Here is a 20,759-nt window from a genome sequence, read left to right as displayed (position 1 = left end):
CACGTTTGTGTATGAATGTATGTGATACTGGAGATTATTTATCATTGGTTAGGAACTATGAAAGCTTTGTGACTATAGAATTTTACATGAACTCTCATCTCATGCATAGTGAGAGACAAATCTAAGGAAACATTACGCACGAAGAAGAAAGACGAGTTTTTGATTCAGTGACAGAAAGGTCATGTTGAGCCCTGGAAACATTTCCATGGTGGTAAAACGCTTTCACTACCCGAGATACATGAGACTCAAGGGGGAGATTAGAGTTTGGCTGAACTCTGAACCTTCTTGCTGCAGTCAGAGGTTGAACAGGGCTAACATTAAACAGAAGACAACAAGACAAGACAAGCAGAAATCTACAGTTGATGCCTAGGTCTACTCTGAGGATGGATCGGTTATCGAACTTACAGGCAACAATGTCATGCAAAGATCCTCACCAGAAACAATCTTAAACCAGACTGATTGTGGGAGATTATATACTATTTATTTTTGTATTTACCTTTAAGGTTAGTAGAGGCACTGGCCAGCTGGTTAACTGATAAGGAAAACTTTACTGGTTCATATGGATGTAAGAGAGTCTTATTGCCTGTAACCTTTATGTAAACAAAAACCTACATGTGGAAGGATTTAATACACGGATGCCATTTTTAGACTAATGTGGCAGAGGTTTTGAAATGTAGACAAAAAGTTCTGTAATAGCTTGTAGGCGGAACGTATGATCTTGAAGCTTCCGTTCCAAAGGGACTCAAATGGGCGTAGCCTGTCAGCGTGCTTATGTTCATAAAATAACTTGTAACTGTCTGCAATTTTGCATGGTTTATTAGTGCTGTAATCTCCAGACGTGGTTTGAGAATGTCTTTAGACTGTCCATTAGGGAATAGGTTGACAACGAACATGTAATTTATTTAGGCTCCAAGTGACCTTCGAGTTCCAGGAAATTGCTTGCTGTTTCTCTAGCCTTGAGTAGCTTCAGAGTACCAGTCGTTGAGACAAAAGGTGAATGTCCTTCACATGTGGTAGAACCACTTCCTCGAGCAGTCATTTTTGTCTTCAAATTTCCAAATGCCAATAAAAAGATATATCATTAAATATTTGTACTGTACCATATGAATTCCGTAGCAATAACTGAAAATGATCTGAGAATGATTGGTTATGTGCAGTGAATTGTATGAACAAACCAGTGTACGCATTATAAGTATAAAAGCTTACTGATAAAGGGAAGTGAGACTAAAGAGGAAATAAAAGAAAACTGCACTTATATTTAAAATGCAATTCATTTGTTTTGTCCTTTCCTAAAATTAAGACAATATCATGTGGTTTCAAGGGCTAATATTGTTGAAGAAATAACATATACTCCCCGCTGTACTTCCCCACTGTTGCCCATGAAAGATGCATGGTTTGATCCACTGAGTCACTCTCAGAGTGACACCATGGATCACCGGAGTCTGTCGGAGTCCCAGACATTATCCCGTGCCACTCAGTAGCTCACAACAATGCCAAAGCATGATTTGTTCTTTGCTATGAAAGTAGAAAACATATATACATATGCAATAGCATTATACATACATATAGTTCTATATAAATCATGCTATCTGACAACATATTGCCCTTGGGAACATCAAACAGTTTCATGCAGCAGGCAAGACTCCCATAGTGGTTGCATAATATGTATTTAAATTTTGTGAGAAAAGTATATGTACTGTATTCTAATCAGAAAATTATACACAACAGATGTGCCAGAAGTGAGAAAAAACAAAATTCTATTTATTTCTGTGTAAATTCTGTATGTGGGTGAATAATGAACAGTTTTCAAAAGAGATTACAACTTTCATTGCACTTCTGGGGATGTCTCATGAAAAATTTCTGAAAAGTATAAGCAGAGACACCAATAAAGTTGTCTTGAATCTCCCCTAAAGTATATCAGAACAGAGGTATTTGTTCTTCATAATTTGAATTGTTAAGTAGCGATGTCTATCCACAGGCATTCATACTGAACTGCCCTTTTACTTACATTCCTACAGAGGTTCTTTCCCCAGGCTACATTGCTCAAAACGAAGAAAAGTGAAACTTCATGTGTGGAGCTTGATAAGGGCATTAGGTCATAACCCTGATCATTCTGGACAATCAAAGCAGGGATTTTACATTGTAGACAGAAAATATTTTTCAGAAGGACATAAAAGACCCTCTCATCATTATACAGACATTAATTACGTATCCTGTCAGACTCACACACATTTACATTTAAAATAGAACTAGTCTAAAAGAATGACTCCATAAAAAAAATTAAAAAAAACATGGAACTGACAGATGGTGACCACATTATTATAAATGCCTCTCCTGGGGTAAATATACTATGCATGAAACTGTATTTTTGTTTTTAAATCAAAATTAATATCCATCGCCAGAAAAAACAAACATACAAAAAACAAACATAAAGGGCAAACAGCATTGTTCTTATCTGTCCCAGGCTTTCACCAGGGGCTAAAGAGATGGTATTAATCGTGAAAAGAGACATCCATATTTGATCAGGAACATTTTTTTTTTTTTTTTTTTCCTTTCCGATTTCTAGAAAAGGTTGTGTAGTTCCTAATCAGCAGTTCAACATGTGGTTTGTGTTCAGATCATGTCTGTATGATTTGTTCCGGATAGGTTGTCAGTAACTGTCCGGCTGTACAGGAAGCTGAGAACATGGTGAAGCAACAGACACCTGATGAGAAACATCAGCTTTAGAAATGTGGCAGCAGGGTTCAGATCTATGCCAGGTCACATATGTCTGGGTAATGACAAACTAGGCCAAGAAGAAGGAGAAAGATGGTTTCTTCTACCTTGGGAGTGAACTTGACTGAAGGAGGCCTCTCTTACAGCTATAGGCCATCACTGAGGCTGACATCTGTGGGCAGCTCAGTCGATCTACATCCAGCTGGTGATAATTGTCCACTTGGTTTTCAGAACAATGCCTTTGGGAAGGTATGGTTATTTAGTGGGGCATGTTTGGTGTTGATCATGAAAGAAGCATGCAAAAGGCTGTTGTTGCTGCACTACATATTGTAGCAGGTTGGGGGGCCGGTCACAAAATGGGCTAGTATGTAGGCGGGGTCTGGTCTAGAAACTGGTCACAGTAGGGAGTAGGTCAAAGTCACAGTAGGGAGGCAGGCAAAGGGCACAAAACAGGCTCGCTCCGGGTTTATTGCATCCCTCAATGGCAGGCACAGTGTCAAAACAAGCAAAACAAAACCTAGCCGTGTTCAAGCACTAACTGAACTTAAACAGTCCCTAAATAACAAACAAACCACCAATAATAACAACAATAACACTAACTGCCAGGCAGACTGAAGTACAAAGGAATAAGGCAGGTTTGTAATCAAAGTTCATAATCCAAGTTTGTTACCGGTGGGAGGTTGTCAGACAGTCCAGGGTTCAAGAGGGAGAATGGTCCAGGTACATGAAAAGGGTCTCAAGTCAGTGAATCTGTCAACTTTCAACTTCACCCTTCTTTCTCCTGCTCTTCCATTCTCTCATGCCCTTCTCTCTCCATCTTCTTCTCGCCCTCCTGTGCACCTTGCTAGCCCCCCAGCCAAGCATGCACACAGTGGTTAGTTTCCTGCTTCCTTTTATAGAGGAAGTGGTGGGCGGTGCTCTGGCCATCAGGAGCCCTGCTGGCTTCTGGGGTTTGGAGTCTTGGAGGAGAGGTTTTGTAGTCTCCTCCACTGAAAGACCCGCCCTAACCCCAGCCTTGCCTCTCACACTGCCACAATATTCAGAGGTACGAGACAGAACTATACTTAGGCATCTCTGAAGTAGTAGCAACTTTGCAGGACCTGCATCACTTCAGAGGTTTGTGGGATTGAATGATGGTGTAGAAACAAATAAATGAAGAATGTTCAAGAAAGCTGTTGCTCCAGAACTTTGTCCATTACAGTATGTGCAGTGGTGATAAAAACTGTTGGGACCCTCCTATCCCTTGAAGTACAAATGCTCCAATTAATGATTAATAAATGTGGACATTGCAATTATATCGAGTGATACAGTTAGGTCCATAAATATTTGGACAGTGACACAATTGTCATCATTTTGGCTCTGTATGCCACCACAATGGATTTGAAAGGAAACAGAAAATGGGTGTTTTGCCTTCAGTTTTGCCTCAAAACAAACCAATCAGAGAGATAGCAAAAACATTAGGTTTGGCCAAATCAACTATTTGGTACATTCTTAAAAAGAAAGAATGCACTGGTGAGCTCAGGAACACCAAAAGGCCCGGAAGACCACAGAAAACAACTGTACTGGATCACAGAAGAATTCTTTCCCTGGTGAAGAAAAACCCCTTCACAACAGTTGGCCAGATCAAGGTAGGCATATCTGTATCAAAGTCCACAATGAAGAGAAGACTTCACCAGAGTAAATACAGAGGGTTTACCACAAGATGTGAACAGGAAACAGGAAGACCAGATTAGAGTTTGCCAAAAACATCTAAAGAACCTGTACAGTTCTGGAACAACATCCTATGGACAGATGAGACAAAGATCAACTTGTACCAGAAGGGTATGGAGAACAGAAGGAACTGCTCATGATCTGAAGCACACCACCTCATCTGTGCAGCATGTTATGGCATGGGCATGTATGGCTGCCAAGGGAACTGGTTCCCTTGTATTTATTGATGACGTGACTGCTGACAAAAGCAGCAGGATTAATTCTGAAGTGTTTAGGGCTATATTATCTGCTCAGATTCAGCCAAATGCTTCAAAACTCATTGGACGGCGCTTCACAGTGCAGATGAACAATGACCTGAAGCATACTGCGAAAGCAACACAAGACTTTTTTAAGGCAAAGAAGTGGAAAGTTCTGCAATGGCCAAGTCAATCACCTGAGCTGAATCCAACTGAGCAGCATTTCACTTGCTGAAGGCAAAACTGAAGGCAAAACTCCCCAAGAACAAGCAGGAACTAAAGACAGCCGCAGTGCAGGCCTGGCAGAGCATCACCAGGGAAGAAACCCAGCATCTGGTGATGTCTATGGGTTCAGACTTCAGGCAGTCATTGACTGCAAAGGATTTGCAACCAAATATGGAAACTCACAATTTAATTCATGATTATGTTAGTTTGTCCAACTACTTTTGAGCCCCTAAAATTGGGGGGACCACATATAAAAATGGGTGTAATTCCTACACCGTTCACCAAATTTGCATGTAACTACCCTCAAATTAAAGATGAAAGTCTACACTTAAAGCACATCTTGATTGTTTCCTTTCAAATCCATTGTGGTGGCATACAGAGTCAAAATTATGACAATTGTGTCACTGTCCAAATATGTATGGACCTAACTGTATATGATAGTAAATCACAATAATTATTTTGTGATTAATGTTGGCATTGGACAGTGTATAAAGAGCATAATATCCAGTTAAAGGTGGTATAGGTGCATTTGAATATTCCTAATTGTATTTCACAGCTCTTATATTAAATCTCACATTGAACTGTTAACCTGCCTAACAGCTGTGTTTCTGGTGCAATTAAAACACTGGATATTTATGTGAAGACAGATGTTCCTACCCAAGGACTGTCTGCCCTTCAGGTCTAATCACCAGAAATAAAATGCAACACCACGATGAAGAACCATAACTATTTCCAATCATTAGTATGAGACATGAAACATAAAAAATAGCTAAAACTAAACTAGATAAGGGAACTTGATTTATTGTGTCACAATGAGAGGAGAAAACATTTGCAAGTTTTTGATTACAGTGAGGAAAAAAACCAACACATTTGTTTTAAAATACTGTTACAAGTAAAAACTGAATAAAAAGACCAAATGTATTGTTATGGGCTACTCCAGTATCTTACTTTATTTTACAACTAACCAAATAATCCTGTGTTGTGTGCAATAGTGAACTAGTACCTGCAGGTCTGAACCTGAAACACTATACTAGAAAATGCCTACAGAACATTTCAAACTAAGCAAGTAAATGTGCTAAAATATTGGCAAAATGTCCATTCAAATGCTATGTTGAAATTAAAATGTTTAATTGAAATGCTTTGTTTTCACACAAAATTAAAAGTTGATAATACTAATTATTGTGAAGTTGTGGGTGTATATTCAGGTTGTTTAGGTAGACATAATATTCAATTAACAACTTTTGTCATGCAGAACGCATGCTTTCACATAAATGCCATCTTCATCATTTTACAAGGGAACTAAACCAGTATTGCAAGACCAGAGGACCTTCAGATGAACAGGCTTTCAGTCCTTACTCAGGTTTGCAAGACTGCGGCAAGAGTTTATGAATGGAGGTTTTTTTTTTTTTTTTTTTGGCAACCCAAAGTCAGCATGTTTTCACGTGCAGACCAATACAGATCCACATGGTGTCACATGTGACATGTAGACTATTATTATTATGATTATTATCATTAACATCAACAACAACAACAACAGTAGAAATATACAATACATCATCAACCGTAAAGAAAAAACTGCCTTGAACACTCACTCTATAGAGGGAGAGAGCTGGACAGGATTGTACATATGAACGTGCAGTGTTTGGCATGCAATATGCATGTTTAATTTCCATATCTGTAGACTTACTAGTAATTCATACTGTCTGTCTAATACACAGTATTGCTGCAGCTAATACAACACCGACCCGTACTGTGCAGGCATCTTCTTACGCTCCTTGAACTTTGGACCAATCAGAGCGCCGCTCCGCTCTCGCTGCTCCGGGAACAATATGGAAGTTGCTTCTGGGCCGTGGGCTGCGGTGTAGCCGAGCACAGGCTCCCGCACACTTCACACACGCACCTATCATGAGAATAGACTGATCATTTTCTCACAGGACTTGTTTTTGTAATGCAATGAAAATGCTTGGTATGTACGTGCCAGACAGATTTTTCCTGAAGTCTTCCAAAGTCCAAGATGGGATCGGTCTGTACACCGCAAGAAGAGTGAAAAAGGTTTGTTTATTTGGGCTGAGCGGCTCAGATCATACATTAAAAAAAAAAAAAAAAGTCGTGTTTGCCAGCGATTACAGTTCATGTCCAATGCGACAGTACAGGCAGATCAGTAGCTTGTTTTATCTTGCGGACGGTGTAGTGGCTGTGCTTGCAGTGCCACGTATCTACTGTACAGCTGCCTTGTGTTGCAGTCCTTGCACAGTGTAAACTTTCAAGGGCTTTGCATGCAATTCAGTCGTGTGAAAGGCACTATAAATGGATTCATTACATATGCAATTGTACAGCCTCATCTCCCCACTCCCATTTTCAGAGTATGATCACCCGTTAGGACAGTAGGACAGTGCTAGTGAATAGGTGCTTGCATGGCAGATTGTCCAGGGAGCTTGGACTGAAATCATCTGCTCTTACAATTTTTAGTGTATTGCTTTTCTATTTAGAGCATCCCATTGTATGCACTTTCTTTAATTCTTTCTTATATAATGACATATGTATTAGGCAGATTCACCCATACACATGTCAGTATTATAGTGACATTCTCTAATGCGCCCTCATTTTAATCATTTCTTTGATGTGAATGGTATTTTGCTACATGAAATGTCTTGTGAGAAAAATGCTGTATTGGAAAGTTTCTCATATTCTACTTACCAATAATTTTAAAGGATTACTACACATTGCTTTTAGTAAATAGAAAACAAAAATAATTGACTGATGTCATGGGATATGTCAGAGGTTGCTTGAAACAACATTCCCTAGCTGTGACATATGGTGTATAGGATCATATTTTTCTTCCCCCAGTGAGCATTTCTCTTATGTTCTTTCTCAGGGGGAGAAATTTGGCCCTTTTGCAGGTGAGAAGAAAATGCCCAACGAGCTGGATGAAAGCACTGATCCCAGATTAATGTGGGAGGTATGTAATTATGTTTTCAGAGTCAATTAAACACATGGGCACAAGTCATGCTGTCCTGCCACACACCTGAACACAAAGGAACAGGGGTTTCCACAGAAATTAAGTTGTCACAAAGTTGTCATAAAGGTGCTAAAACAATCCCACACAAACCAAGGCCGGTTAATAAAGCAGAGAGAAGTTCTCATGCTGTAGGTATTGAAAGCATATTCCACCACTCGAGTTCATACACTGTCTTGTCAGAAAGATGACTGTGTAATCCTTATCAAAACATGATTGAGGCAGGGCTTCCCCTTAATGAACTCATTAAAGACACACTGATGTACAGCATAACAAGCATTGCACTTCTGCAACCGACCTGTCTAGGGATAGACACAGAAAAAAGACCAGTCAGTCACTTTCCACAAAGTGAAATTCATAGCATTTTAAATACAATGTTCAAGAAAACACTGTAATAATATGCATGCCAAAAGGATATTTCTTGTGTGTCTATTTCTATAAATAGTATCACATTTCCATACAATATCTAAAAACACCAATACATTTTAAAAACAAATAACTTATTTTAGATATTGATATTATATTTCTTCTAATATAATTTCCCTTTCTGAAATAAGTGATATCTTTAATTTATATGTTTATATATTACCATGAGCCTATATTGATCCACTGCTGGATGAAGGCCTCTCCAAGATGTTTTGCTTCGATTTACAGCTTCTCATTTCCATGTCACGCCTGCAAAGTGTATGATTTCATCTTTGCCATCTTTTATGTGCTCATCTCTTGGTATCCATTCTATAGCTTCCATTGTCCATCCTTGATCTGTTCTTCTTGAAATACGGCCCATTGCCTTTTTAACATTTTCACTCTTTCAATTATGCCACATATTTTGGTTTGTTCTCGGATCCATTCATTTATTTTTCTATCTCTTAATATATATTGATATCTATATATCTATATATACACACACGTATATCATATTTGAATGGTCAATAATGTGTACTTATTTATTATGAATTGTATTTTATTTTTAAATGTACTGTTCACAAACTGTTTTGGTTTACCAGTAGATATCATTCTGAATTATGTATTATGAAGATCAAGAGAAAATAAAATACAACCAACAGCCTCTGATATGAAGGATTTCATTTTTTAACCCTCCCCTGCTTACTCATCCTCACAGTCTCATATAAACATTGTTTGTTTTGTAGGTTCGTGGGAATAAAGGAGACGTGCTCTATGTTCTGGATGCTAGTAATCCACGGCATGCTAACTGGCTGCGCTTTGTCCATCAGGCGCCATCACAGGAGCAAAAAAATCTGGCTGCTATCCAGGTAAGGCTGTCTGCTGTTAGATAACACCTTTCGTGCTATCTCTGAAACAGAGTGTTTGTAGATATTTTGTTTTGTCTGCCCTACCTGTCTGTGAAGTTTTCCTTTTTAGTTAGTGCTGGGAAATTTAGACTCAAAAGTGAAGCTTACAGCATGAATTTACTTTGCTGCTAAGACATGTACCGGGGTTGACATTAAGAATGTTCTCAGTATTAAAATCAACAACACTGTTGTAACTTGTCATTGTAACTTTCTGAGTACAGTCTGTTTACAGTGGAAGGATAATTATTGTGAAGTCGTGGGTGTATATTAAGGTTATAGTTTAATTATATGGTGTTAGAGGTAGACAATCTTCAATTATTAACATTCAAAAAGAGATGTATAGACATATACACCAATTAAATGGTAATGACTTATCTTTTAAGTATGGTATAATGTCAATAATGACCAAATGTGACTGGCATAATAAGGCAAAATGACTGGAGTCCAACCTCTGTGTATCTTGATGACAGAAAGATGATACTCATGAATGCAAAGAAAGAAATGCAGTTTTAAATTTTAAACGTAGCTTTCATCAAAGAATCTTGCAAGACTCCTTCTCATAAAAACAAAAACACAGATGCCTACATAAATATTGAACACACTAAGAAAGAAACATGTTATGTATTAAATGTCAGTCCTGTGTGTAATATAGTATATACACAAAAAGTGATTAAATAGGTTTAAAATAAATGATCGGCACAACATTTTAAAGTTCCCCTACCATTTTAAGTTTCACAGTCATATTTACAGAGAGAAGAACAGACAAATTAATATATCATGACCCGAGGTTTCCAGACTCCAGTTCAGTCTTTAATTTACATTCACAACGAAATGCTTTGTTTCCCACATTGCATTCGTAGGTATACAGACATATAGTATATAGACATTCATTTGGGCCATTTCAGACTTTCAGACATGTATATAATGTATATAATCCTTGGTATTCTGTGATTGACAAATGTAAGGGACTGAGACTGGCCTTGCATTTTTATTAAGAATAGATAACTTGATATCACAACTACAAACTGCTGTGATTTTATACAGGATTAATACCTGGTTTTCAATCTTTCTTTCTGTGGTCCAGTTACAAATAATTTTAACATTTTGTAAACTGTATCATGTTGTTACGCTGAAGATGTGCAGTCGAATGAGGACAAGTATTTGATGCTAAACAAAATCCTTTTTTCTCTCATTTAACATCTTGATTTTTTATTTAAAAAAGTTTATTTCATGTTTATGTTTTGAACACATTCAGTGTCTTCAGGTCCTAACCCCCTGATCTGAGATTAGTAATCTGACGCAATGCTGCTCTTTGCTAGATCAAGAAACAAAGAGTGGATTAATATAGTTTGAGAGGTTAATGGGAGAAGAGGTATTTTCTCTGAACTTTAAAAGGCCATGCTTTAGATATGTTACAGTGAAAGATTAGTGATGAAGACCAAGCGGATACTTTAATACATAAAGCTAGAACAGGCTATCTCTGTTGAACAGGCAAGTAAAGGGGAAAATGTAAGGGACGAGGGAAAGACAACTTTGTATAAGCTGCTTATTTCATTTATATACTGTCAGCTGCACATGTGAAGAATTGCAGTCTGCTCATGGTCTCTTTAATAGCTACTATTATTCTTTCAAAGCAGTGGGATTAACTTGTTATGCAATGAGGAAGCCATATCGAGAACATATTGAGAAGTGATACTGAGGCTATGATGAAGATTGCATTAGCCTGTGTCTGTGTTGTATTAATTTTTCAGCACAGATTAATTTGCCTCTCAAGGTCAACCAGTAAGTTAAAGAAAGTATTCAAGGAACTGTTATGAACTTCTTGATTTGCCTAAACATTCATAATTTCCATATCAACATAGATTTGTAAAATATTTATATATATATATATATATATATATATATATATATATATATATATATATATATATATATATGTTACTGAGCTTCAGTCTGGGGGAAGGATGCAACATGAGACTCAAGGTGTAAATACAGTCTGTCTGTTCATTTAATTTTTTTATTCAATTTATTTTTGCTAAAGGAACCAGTCAAACAGCTCGAAATAAAATGGCAGCAGCCACAAACTACAAATCAAAACAAACAAAACATAAATCAACCCATTTCATTACAACACACCCATAACTAAGTGTAAACACGGAAAACTTACCATTTCAGAAATGGATGAATGGAATAATATGCAGCACAATCAAATCTGCTTTTGAGCTGGACAAAACTATCATTATTTCTTATCGGTCTGAAAAAATTTATAATTTATTTGACGTGATTTCTGTTTTTTGAATGAGAACATTTCAAAATGCTTTAGTTATATTACAACACAAAAGCACAGATACTGTATTGTTGCCTAGAAAATGACTATATTTTAAATCCTCTAATTTTATATTTGGGGAATCTTGGCTAACAAGGATGATACTTGAAACTAATAGTCTTTTTAATATTTTCAATGAATTTATGGATACGTTCTTCTCAAGAAGTTTATTGGGCCTGAATTTATAGTGATTTCCATGTTGTTAATGCTGTTATCTTAGAAATGGACCTGATATGTAGGTTATATTATCAGTGGACTTTTTACCCATCAAAATGGTTTGGTGGTCAATTAATAAACAACAAAATAACAAAAACCTTACCTAGATTTCCCACAATAAAATGGTTTGAGAAAATTAATACCTCAGAAATAGCCAATGTGTAAAATGTTCATGTTTATTTTGTCTCATGTTTAGAACTGAATACCTAGAACTGTCTTTCTTTATTCTGTATAGTCAGATCCTTAATTTGCTGTACTGTACTGCATTTGGGTGTCAGTTTAATACATTTATTTCTGGTAGTAAAATTATTCTGGTAGCTTCTGATATTATTTATTATAAACCAAATAAAATGTAATGAATGTATGGCAGACAGAGTTCTCTAACAGGTAGGCTTCAAAACAAACAGTCTTATCCACAAAGTTTTTAAATACAAGCTAGGATTTAGAACCATTGTTTAGAAAGTTTTCTTTGCGGTTTCATTGGTTTTATTGTGGCAAAGATTTTAATCTTTTTAATTCCTAATATAAGTATGTAATTCATCTTTTGTATTTGAATTACCTTTTTAAAGTTCAAGATCAAAATAACTTCCTACCCTTTTATGTTTTGTTTTTTTATAAATGGTTATGTTCATTTTACATCATATAATCTAAGAGATGACACACTGTCTAGTTGAGAGAAGACGTTAATCTTGTCCTTGTGCAAAATTAATCTAAGAATCTTCTCTTGGCAATTTAAAAATACAAATGCTTAGTTTAATAAACTGCAATTGCAACTTTAATTAACTCTACAGAATGATAATCAGATAAGTCTGTAGATTTATGAGAGAATTTCCAAGCCCTTATAATTAAACGTTTTGCCTTTTCATACACAATTTATTTATTTATTTAAGTATATTATATGATAAATGTGCTTAAACCTTTTACATATTACCCAACTAATAAGAAACACACATTGTGGTCTGATTCACTTTTCATAAAATTTTGAAGAAAGCACTTTCATTTAACATACATTGACAATTGTTTAACATATAAGCATATATATAAAATAAATGGGTGTAATTATACAGCGATCAGCCATAACATTATAACCACCTGCCTAATATTGTGTAGGTTCCCCTTTTGCTGCCAAAACAGCCCTGACCCGTCGAGGCATGGACTCCACTAGACCTCTGAAGGTGTGCTGTGGTATCTGGCACCAAGACGTTAGCAGCAGATCCTTTAAGTCCTGTAAGTTGCGAGGTGGGACCTCCATGGATCGGACTTGTTTGTCCAGCACATCCCACAGATGCTCGATTGGATTGAGATCTGGGGAATTTGGAGGCCAAGTCAACACCTTGAACTCGTGATTCATCGGACCAGGCCACCTTCTTCCATTGCTCCGTGGTCCAGTTCTGATGCTCACGTGCCCATTGTAGGCGCTTTCGGCAGTGGACAGGGGTCAGCATGGGCACCCTGACTGGTCTGCGGCTACGCAGCCCCATACGCAACAAACTGCGATGCACTGTGTGTTCTGACACCTTTCTATCAGAACCAGCATTCACTTTTTCAGCAATTTGAGCTACAGTAGCTCGTCTGTTGGATCGGACCACACGGGCCAGCCTTCGCTCCCCACGTGCATCAATGAGCCTTGGCCGCCCATGACCCTGTCGCCGGTTCACCGCTTTTCCTTCCTTGGACCACTTTTGATAGGTACTGACCACTGCAGACCGGGAACACCCCACAAGAGCTGCAGTTTTGGAGATGCTCTGACCCAGTCGTCTAGCCATCACAATTTGGCCCTTGTCAAAGTCGCTCAGATCCTTACGCTTGCCCATTTTTCCTGCTTCTAACACATCAACTTTGAGGACAAAATGTTCACTTGCTGCCTAATATATCTCACCCACTGACAGGTGCCATGATTACGAGATTATCAGTGTTATTCACTTCACCTGTCAGTGGTCATAATGTTATGGCTGATCGGTGTAATCATGTATGTGAACATGTACTGTTAGGAAAGCTGCAGTAATTGTGTGATTCAATAAAGTAAAGACAGTTAAGGAGAGTAGGTATCATACTCTTTATTGGCTCCATACAAATCAATGACTTGACCAGGATTATGTTTATGTAGGCTCCACTGCTGTAAAGAAATAATTGCAAGGATGCCTTCTTATTACAGGAGTTGGGAAACCAAAGCCCAGCCTGCTATACAGAGATGTGTATGCAATGTACATTCACAGAAACAAAACAAGTCTAGAGAGGCAATCAGTATGTATCCCAAAAAAACATCCAGTCGCAGTCACCACTTGTGTGTCAGTCAAATTTGACAACCTGTTTACAACAGTCTCCTTTTTCCTTGTGTTATTTTGAACAATATAAAAGCTGGAGTCACCTAAGCCTTGAGGGGTATTCTTATTTTAACTTATAAGAACCTCATGCTTTTAGATTCAGAACATATTTTTTATGAATTTAGCAAAATAACGGGCGAAATAGACTAAAACTTGAACAACTGCATGACTCATGACAGTCAATCAGATATCCCCTGAGAAACAGCACTGCAGCCCATTAGCTCACTAAAGCACTTCTAGTTTTATGATATATCCTGTTATTGAGTACATAGTAGTAAACTTAACAGCTGATTGCCTGGGCTGTGTTGCCTACTCAGATGATGTGCCTGGAATCTTTTCAAATGCAATAGGTATACTTCATCAATGAATTAATGAATACTATGAACTCTGTTTTATAACAGGATGGAGAAAATATATTCTACTTGGCTGTAGATGACATTGACACAGACACAGAGCTTCTGATTGGTTACTTGGACAGTGATATGGAAGAAGAGGAGGAGGAGGAGGAACCCGTGAAAGACGACGACGAGAACAGCAAGGAGGCAAAGCATCTTGGTGAGTTGTATGATGTGATCTCGTTATGGTCATTAAGCATGAACCAGAACTATAGTAAAAGGGGAAAATCAGAAACATGCAGTACTATAATGGTAAATAATGTAATTATTATATTAACCTTAGAAATGCAATCATATGTCCAATATATCCAATTTTTGTTCCTAAAACTATATAGAAATAACACTAATCCAAGGATATGCATTGATTAGTACTTTCATCCACGTTAAGTTAGTAATTAATGAGTTTTCATGAGCCATGTTTCCTTTAATGCATAGGTATCTAGTTAATTAAGACCCAAGACCATGATGAAACAACCAGAAACTACCTTTCATTTTACAACACTTTTTTGTCTTTTGTCGTTTCCTCCTGAAACAGAAACAGTTCAACTTTCAACTTACACATTTTCTGTTCACACTCTAGTTTTCTTGAGAATACATTTATATCTGAATTTTCTTTGATCTATCTCCTGGCCAGGGAAGGAAACTTTGAACTAGCAATTGCAAATATTTTATGGCTTTGATATTTTGTTGTGTTTATAAGTAAGTGTAACATATTCAAGTCCTGTTTGATACCTTACCATAAATATAAGCCTCAGGTTTCTGCATTCTGTTTTAAAGCTGTTTACTATTAAGTCTGTTACTCAGACGTTTTAACCACTGAATTACATCTTTCTGGTGCATACTTTGACCCTTTTATGTGACAAAAATGTGTCTGAATTAAAAACTGATGTGGCATTCAGTCAAAGCCTAGGTGTCTCCAGCACCAAATATGTGCTTCTCTGACTCAACATTATTCACTTCCTTCTGTTATGCTTCCCACCACTTTTTGCTCATTAAACCTTTTAAAGCAGTAACATACTGAAAGGTTTCATACATTGTCTACCATTACATATTTATTTGTAAACAGCACTATTATCCAATTATCATTCATATTCAAAATGGCAAATGTATACTGTATACATTTACTGAATCAACAAATACACAGGCATGACGAGAATTATGTCAGAAGTTCCAGAACTAGTTCCAGTTGGGAATTTTCCTATTTAGATGCTTTTAAAAATCCTCCAGTCTTCCAGCTAACTTTCATGAAATATTTATCTTAGGCTCATATTCAGTACATTACTTTTTCGAATCAAACGGAGGTAATACAGTGTTTTAGGTTGAGCTCTGATAGGCTGAATGGACACTGTGGTTTCCCAGACTTGGTGAGGAAAGAGGACCACCCCTGCCCCCTCTGTGAGAACAGCTTCCCCAGCCAGGAGATTCTCGCCGCCCACCTGCAGACCCTTCACCAGAAGCCCAGCGAAGACAAAGAATTCAAGTGCAGGAACTGTGGGAAGAAGTTTCCGGTTAAACAGGCTTTACAGAGACAGTAAGCCTTGTTTATATTTTTTTATGCAGCTGCAAATGTATATTCCTTAATGAAGATATAGCATGCTGATAATAATGTGGTGATGGTGGTAAACACAAATCTTTTAAATGATGCACTTGGTAGATATTTGTTGACACTTTCAATGCCAGATAAATTCATCAGGTACAGTCATGGGAACGTGTGGTATCCTAATCTTATGGTGGCAAATGGTTAGATTTTCTTTTAATATATCACCTCAGTAGTTCATGAAAACAAACACTGTTCAGATGTACTATTTAAATTACTATTATTATGAAATTTAGGATTGAAAATGTCAATTAATTATATATTCTTTATACTAAACATATTACTTTTCAATACTTTACTATACAACAAATATCTACAAATTGAAGAGGGGAGAGTCATGTGTATTATAGTCATATGCTATCAGTTTCATGCTCGTGTTTTACATGTGTTTATTTGACATGTTACCTGAACAGGAACTAGGTGTCTGGGTGTTTTGCATGGTTGGTTCCTGGTTCCAGATTTTCTTCCTAGTGCTGACCTCTAGTATTTGTTTGATTTTCTTTGGTTATAGCAGCACTAATGGTGACCATCCTGTTTTCTTTCTGGTTGCTTCTAAACCTGCAGGCTTTTTCGTTAAATTGGGCGCACACCAATTCTGGCCTGTGCTGGTTGTGAGTTTCTTTGAAGGAGATGATAATCCATGAGTTTCACTATCCTAGTGTGAAGGGTTCTGATTGATTGATGTGCTGAAAGTGATAAACCTCCTCAGGTGAAATGCCATTGTGAAATCTTATTTTCCAAAGGAAGTATTGAATGAAGTCTGAGGGACGATTGTAAGCACGTATCCAATAATAACATCTGTTACAATTGAACTGTATAACTGTGAATCTGGTCTCCAATGTAAAAATTACACTTAGATACAGTTTAATTTGAAACCTTTAATAAGTTCAGAATGTATTGAGGTGGTATTTATTTTGAAATTTGATTCTTTCATCTATTCTTTAAATCCTAGCAAGAAAAACTTCTACACTGTATCATTCATCGTTGCAGTTACAGAATTCGCAAGAAAAACCCCACAAAAAAGTAAAGCAAATCAATGTGTACCTGACCCAGTATTTTGTGTCTTTCTAGTGTTCTTCATTGCACAGAAAATGTCAGTCCAGGAGACACCTCGAGAACACACCAGTGCTCCCTGTGCAGTAGCACCTTCAGCTCTGAGTCAAGGTTTATCTGAGACGCTTTCTTGGGCTGCCTGTTGATTTGCATGCCTGCTTTCCAGCCTAACTGCCTGCCTCCTAGCTAATGCCAGCATCTTCTAAAAACCCCTTCTCTCAGTTTGACAAGGCATGAGGGTGACTATTCTATAGAGCATACGTTTCTTTTTTTCATTTTTCACTTTACTTCTCAAGGATTAATCCGTTTGTTTCGCTCTTTCATGGTGGTCTCTGTTGGTTGTTTTTATAGTTTCGAGCAACACAAGGATGCGTGTAAAGGTGACGCCAGGTTTATTTGTAAAGCAGAAAGCTGTGGAAAGAGATTCAAGAGTAAAGATGCCTTGAAGAAACATAAAGGAAATGTTCATACAGGTAAAAGTATAAAAAAACTTTTTTATTTATTTTCACTATAGGTCACATTTGTGTTATTGTTACATTTTCTATAGTGATTTGTGAGACCACAAATGGCTAGACCAATACAAAACACTTATGTCTCCCGTGAATGTGCCATGCAGAGCATTAATTGCTTGTTCCTAATTCGCAACTTTCAGTTCGCCCATCCAAACAACACCTATCTATCCAGCAAAAGGGGGTAAAGCAATGCATCATTTGAAGTAGGCAGGAAAATGGGAAGGCAAGAAAAACACCTTGTCCAATCAACAGATTTTGAATATTTTAGAGGATGTGGAACCCCGCGAAAAACAAGCGATAAGCAGAAAGATAAACTACTTTCTCTGCATTACACTTCTTTTTATTTATATCCCCTCATCCCCTATACATTTTTGCATGCCCGCAACCCCTGTAGTGATCCGCAGTTATCCCGCACCCCTATCATTAAGCTGTTGTCGATCGGGGCTTGGGGGGGTTGCTGGCAAGTTGTCGAGCGGGGGTTTATGAACACACTGTTTAATAAATAAATAAGCCATGTCTCACACCCCCTGAGAGCACATCTCGCACCCCCTGGTTAAGAACCCCTGACTTAAACTTTCACAGCACGATGTGTTTGATTTGGTCTAACCCTAAGCTGTGTAAGGAAAGTGGTCAGTAATGCTTTTTATGTCACTCTTCTTTATGAAGAGAAATAAAGATAATTTGTATCCCTTTTAAAGTAGCTTTATATACAAGCAAAACATTAACATTTGAATTATTGCACATTAGACTCCTTTTCAAGTTTTTAGCTCCCCACACACAAAAGCACATGATTTGCTGTATTTTTGGAAACAAATAAAATAAGCAAATTGAAACGTGATTTAGACATGTTCAATTCGAAATATTTTCATTAGCTGTGTGTTTTTCACTCTTCTTTTACTCCCTTAATTTCTTCCTTGCTCTTATGTTAAAAATATATTGCAATATCTGCCCATCCCAAATAACCACCATTTGATTTGATATTAAACAATGAAAATGCATTTTCTGTCTATAATAGTTAACAGTTTAAGGGCATGCAACAGAAGGTTAAGCTTATTCTGAGGGGGAAATATGCATATCATTATATCATGGAGGATGACAGTAGCTTATGACCTTGATTAATTGAATGTCATTCTTTAATTAGTACAGTAGAAAATAGCCCCCCTTCCCCAACACCTATTTCTAATGCTGGACTATTGCAGTATTAATATTTAAAATCCACTATAGCATAAAAGTTGTTCAATTCCATTGCCTCTTTATTTCAGTTTCAGTTCACCTTTTACCTGTTACTGATGTCTTTGCAACACTATGATGTGTTTTTGTTCTGGTTTTCTAGGTTTAGATTTTGTTTTGGGATAATAGAAGTTAAATAGGTGCTTCATTCACTTTGACAATTGTAAACTGTTAGGAATTCTGCATGTATAAGTATGTATAGTATTTTATTGATGTTACAAAATTACATTGTATCATCTTAGGTTTAGAGCTAAGTGTGTAAAACATCAGTGATATTCTAAAGTATGTTTAATGATGACACAATATAAAACGAATCTCAATGTCTTAACCTTCTGGTAGAAGCGCCCTGGTCCAGATGTTTGGCTTTGATAGTGTAGCCACATGAAGCCCTGGTTGGTGGCTCCTTATCACTATCAGTCTTGTAGCCCGTTACTTTAACACTGCAGATCAGAAAGGCTTTGCTGCAAGTCATCCCATTAGACCAAAAGACATTTAATACATAGGCTGCAAAGGGTAGCTGGGTTACCACACATTTAGCAGGAGGCCTGCCCCCAGATAATTCAGCTTGATACCATGTTATAGAGAGGTCTAATTACACTTCATTATTGTAAGCAATGGCTAAGAGAAAATTTGGCAAGTTAACAAAGGAAAATGCAGTAGAAACAGACAAAAACAAACGCCGTGTGATTAGTGAAGCTTATTTTCTAGTTGTGTGAGTTGTTACTAAGAAACTACAACAATACATCGCTCTTATCTTTTAAGTTACCCGTATTATTGCTATGGATAATTTGATGTTTATTTGTATGTAAAGCTTGATATTTACCATGCCTGTTAAGCGTGCTTACAAATTCAGTCATTAAAAGATGGTATTTGGTTTTAAAAAAACAAGATGCAGATGTGAATTGTAACTCTTAGTGAGCCAGTTAATCGTCCAAAGCGACACAGAAAAACACAGGCACATGAGCAGATAGCCTCAACATCAGAAGCCTTGTTACGCCTTTTTACTCTGTACTGTGCCTATAGTGATATGTTATCTAAATTACTCCATTCCAAGACATTTAGAAACAGTTTTCTGGATTATTTAAGAATTTAAAAAGTTCAATATGCAGAATTGCTCCTGTTGCCAAATGGCTTTTGTCAGTGTGTCATTTGATTTTAAGTAAACATTTTGAAGATAGTTCTTCAAAAATGTATCTTGATTTGTTCTAAGAGCATTGCTATCATATACAGTTATAAATAGTGAGATATGAAATTCAGATATTAGCAGAATGGATAGTTAGTATGACAAATAGAAGTCTGCAAGGTAAATAACAAGTGACCACACAAAATGCATGTCAAACTCATAGAAAGCAGCATAGATGATGGGTTGTAAGCGCATTTTAATTAAAATCACTTTAGTGTAACAGTGTAATTTACCACTAGTTACATTATGTCTCTAATGACATAATGAGGGCTATGTCTGTGGGCTTAAAATATATTTTAATCACCCATGTTGAATAGATCCTATTCAACAAATGTTACTGTTTATTTAGTATTTCATTGGAGGATTAGGGATTACATTATAGATGAGTATATACAAATCAGAAGACTATCAAGTTTCTTAGACATAAGGCAAATCCTAGACTATTGTGATTCACATTTATGCCATGCAAAACAAGCTTCTTTGCTGAATTGTGCTCACTGGTATTTAAACCATCAATTTCCTGCTTCAGTCTGCTCTGCAAAGCGGTTTAATTTCTTAGGCATGGTAGGAGGGTTTGTTGTACTGCGTTGCTTCTGGGATCATTAGACGTACATGTTTCACAACCTCCCTCCCACCTGATGTCTCACTTGCAGACGCCCAGGACTTTTTAGAAGCACACAAAGGGCAAGACGATTTGAAACATCAACA

General features: G+C 37.1%; 1 protein-coding gene and 1 long non-coding RNA gene across 3 annotated transcripts in view; one reads left to right on the top strand and one right to left on the bottom strand.

Moving 5' to 3' along the window:
- Positions 1 to 1,740: 1,740 nt before the first annotated feature.
- Positions 1,741 to 3,598, bottom strand: LOC136766499 (uncharacterized). The gene is made up of 2 exons (XR_010821748.1): positions 2,823 to 3,598; positions 1,741 to 2,704 (listed from the first exon to the last, which is right to left on the bottom strand). It is a non-coding gene; the product is annotated as an uncharacterized LOC136766499 (long non-coding RNA).
- Positions 3,599 to 6,703: 3,105 nt separating this feature from the next.
- prdm5 (PR domain containing 5) overlaps positions 6,704 to 20,759 on the top strand; it is a 51,185-nt gene continuing 37,129 nt past the window's right edge. The window contains exons 1-7 of one of the 2 annotated variants that reach the window (XM_066719995.1): positions 6,704 to 6,938; positions 7,762 to 7,845; positions 9,054 to 9,176; positions 14,483 to 14,636; positions 15,836 to 16,007; positions 17,145 to 17,237; positions 17,478 to 17,599. In XM_066719995.1, coding sequence (XP_066576092.1) covers positions 6,840 to 6,938; positions 7,762 to 7,845; positions 9,054 to 9,176; positions 14,483 to 14,636; positions 15,836 to 16,007; positions 17,145 to 17,237; positions 17,478 to 17,599 — 847 coding nt within the window. In that variant the 5' untranslated portion in view covers positions 6,704 to 6,839. The remainder of the gene's footprint in view (positions 6,939 to 7,761; positions 7,846 to 9,053; positions 9,177 to 14,482; positions 14,637 to 15,835; positions 16,008 to 17,144; positions 17,238 to 17,477; positions 17,600 to 20,759) is intronic. The other variant, XM_066719996.1, reaches the window with a different exon arrangement.

This window comes from Amia ocellicauda, chromosome 13 (genome assembly GCF_036373705.1).
Source record: "Amia ocellicauda isolate fAmiCal2 chromosome 13, fAmiCal2.hap1, whole genome shotgun sequence".
Classification (NCBI taxonomy): domain Eukaryota; kingdom Metazoa; phylum Chordata; class Actinopteri; order Amiiformes; family Amiidae; genus Amia; species Amia ocellicauda.
Note: the sequence above shows the minus strand (reverse complement) of the source record. Positions and strands in the feature narration are given on the sequence as shown.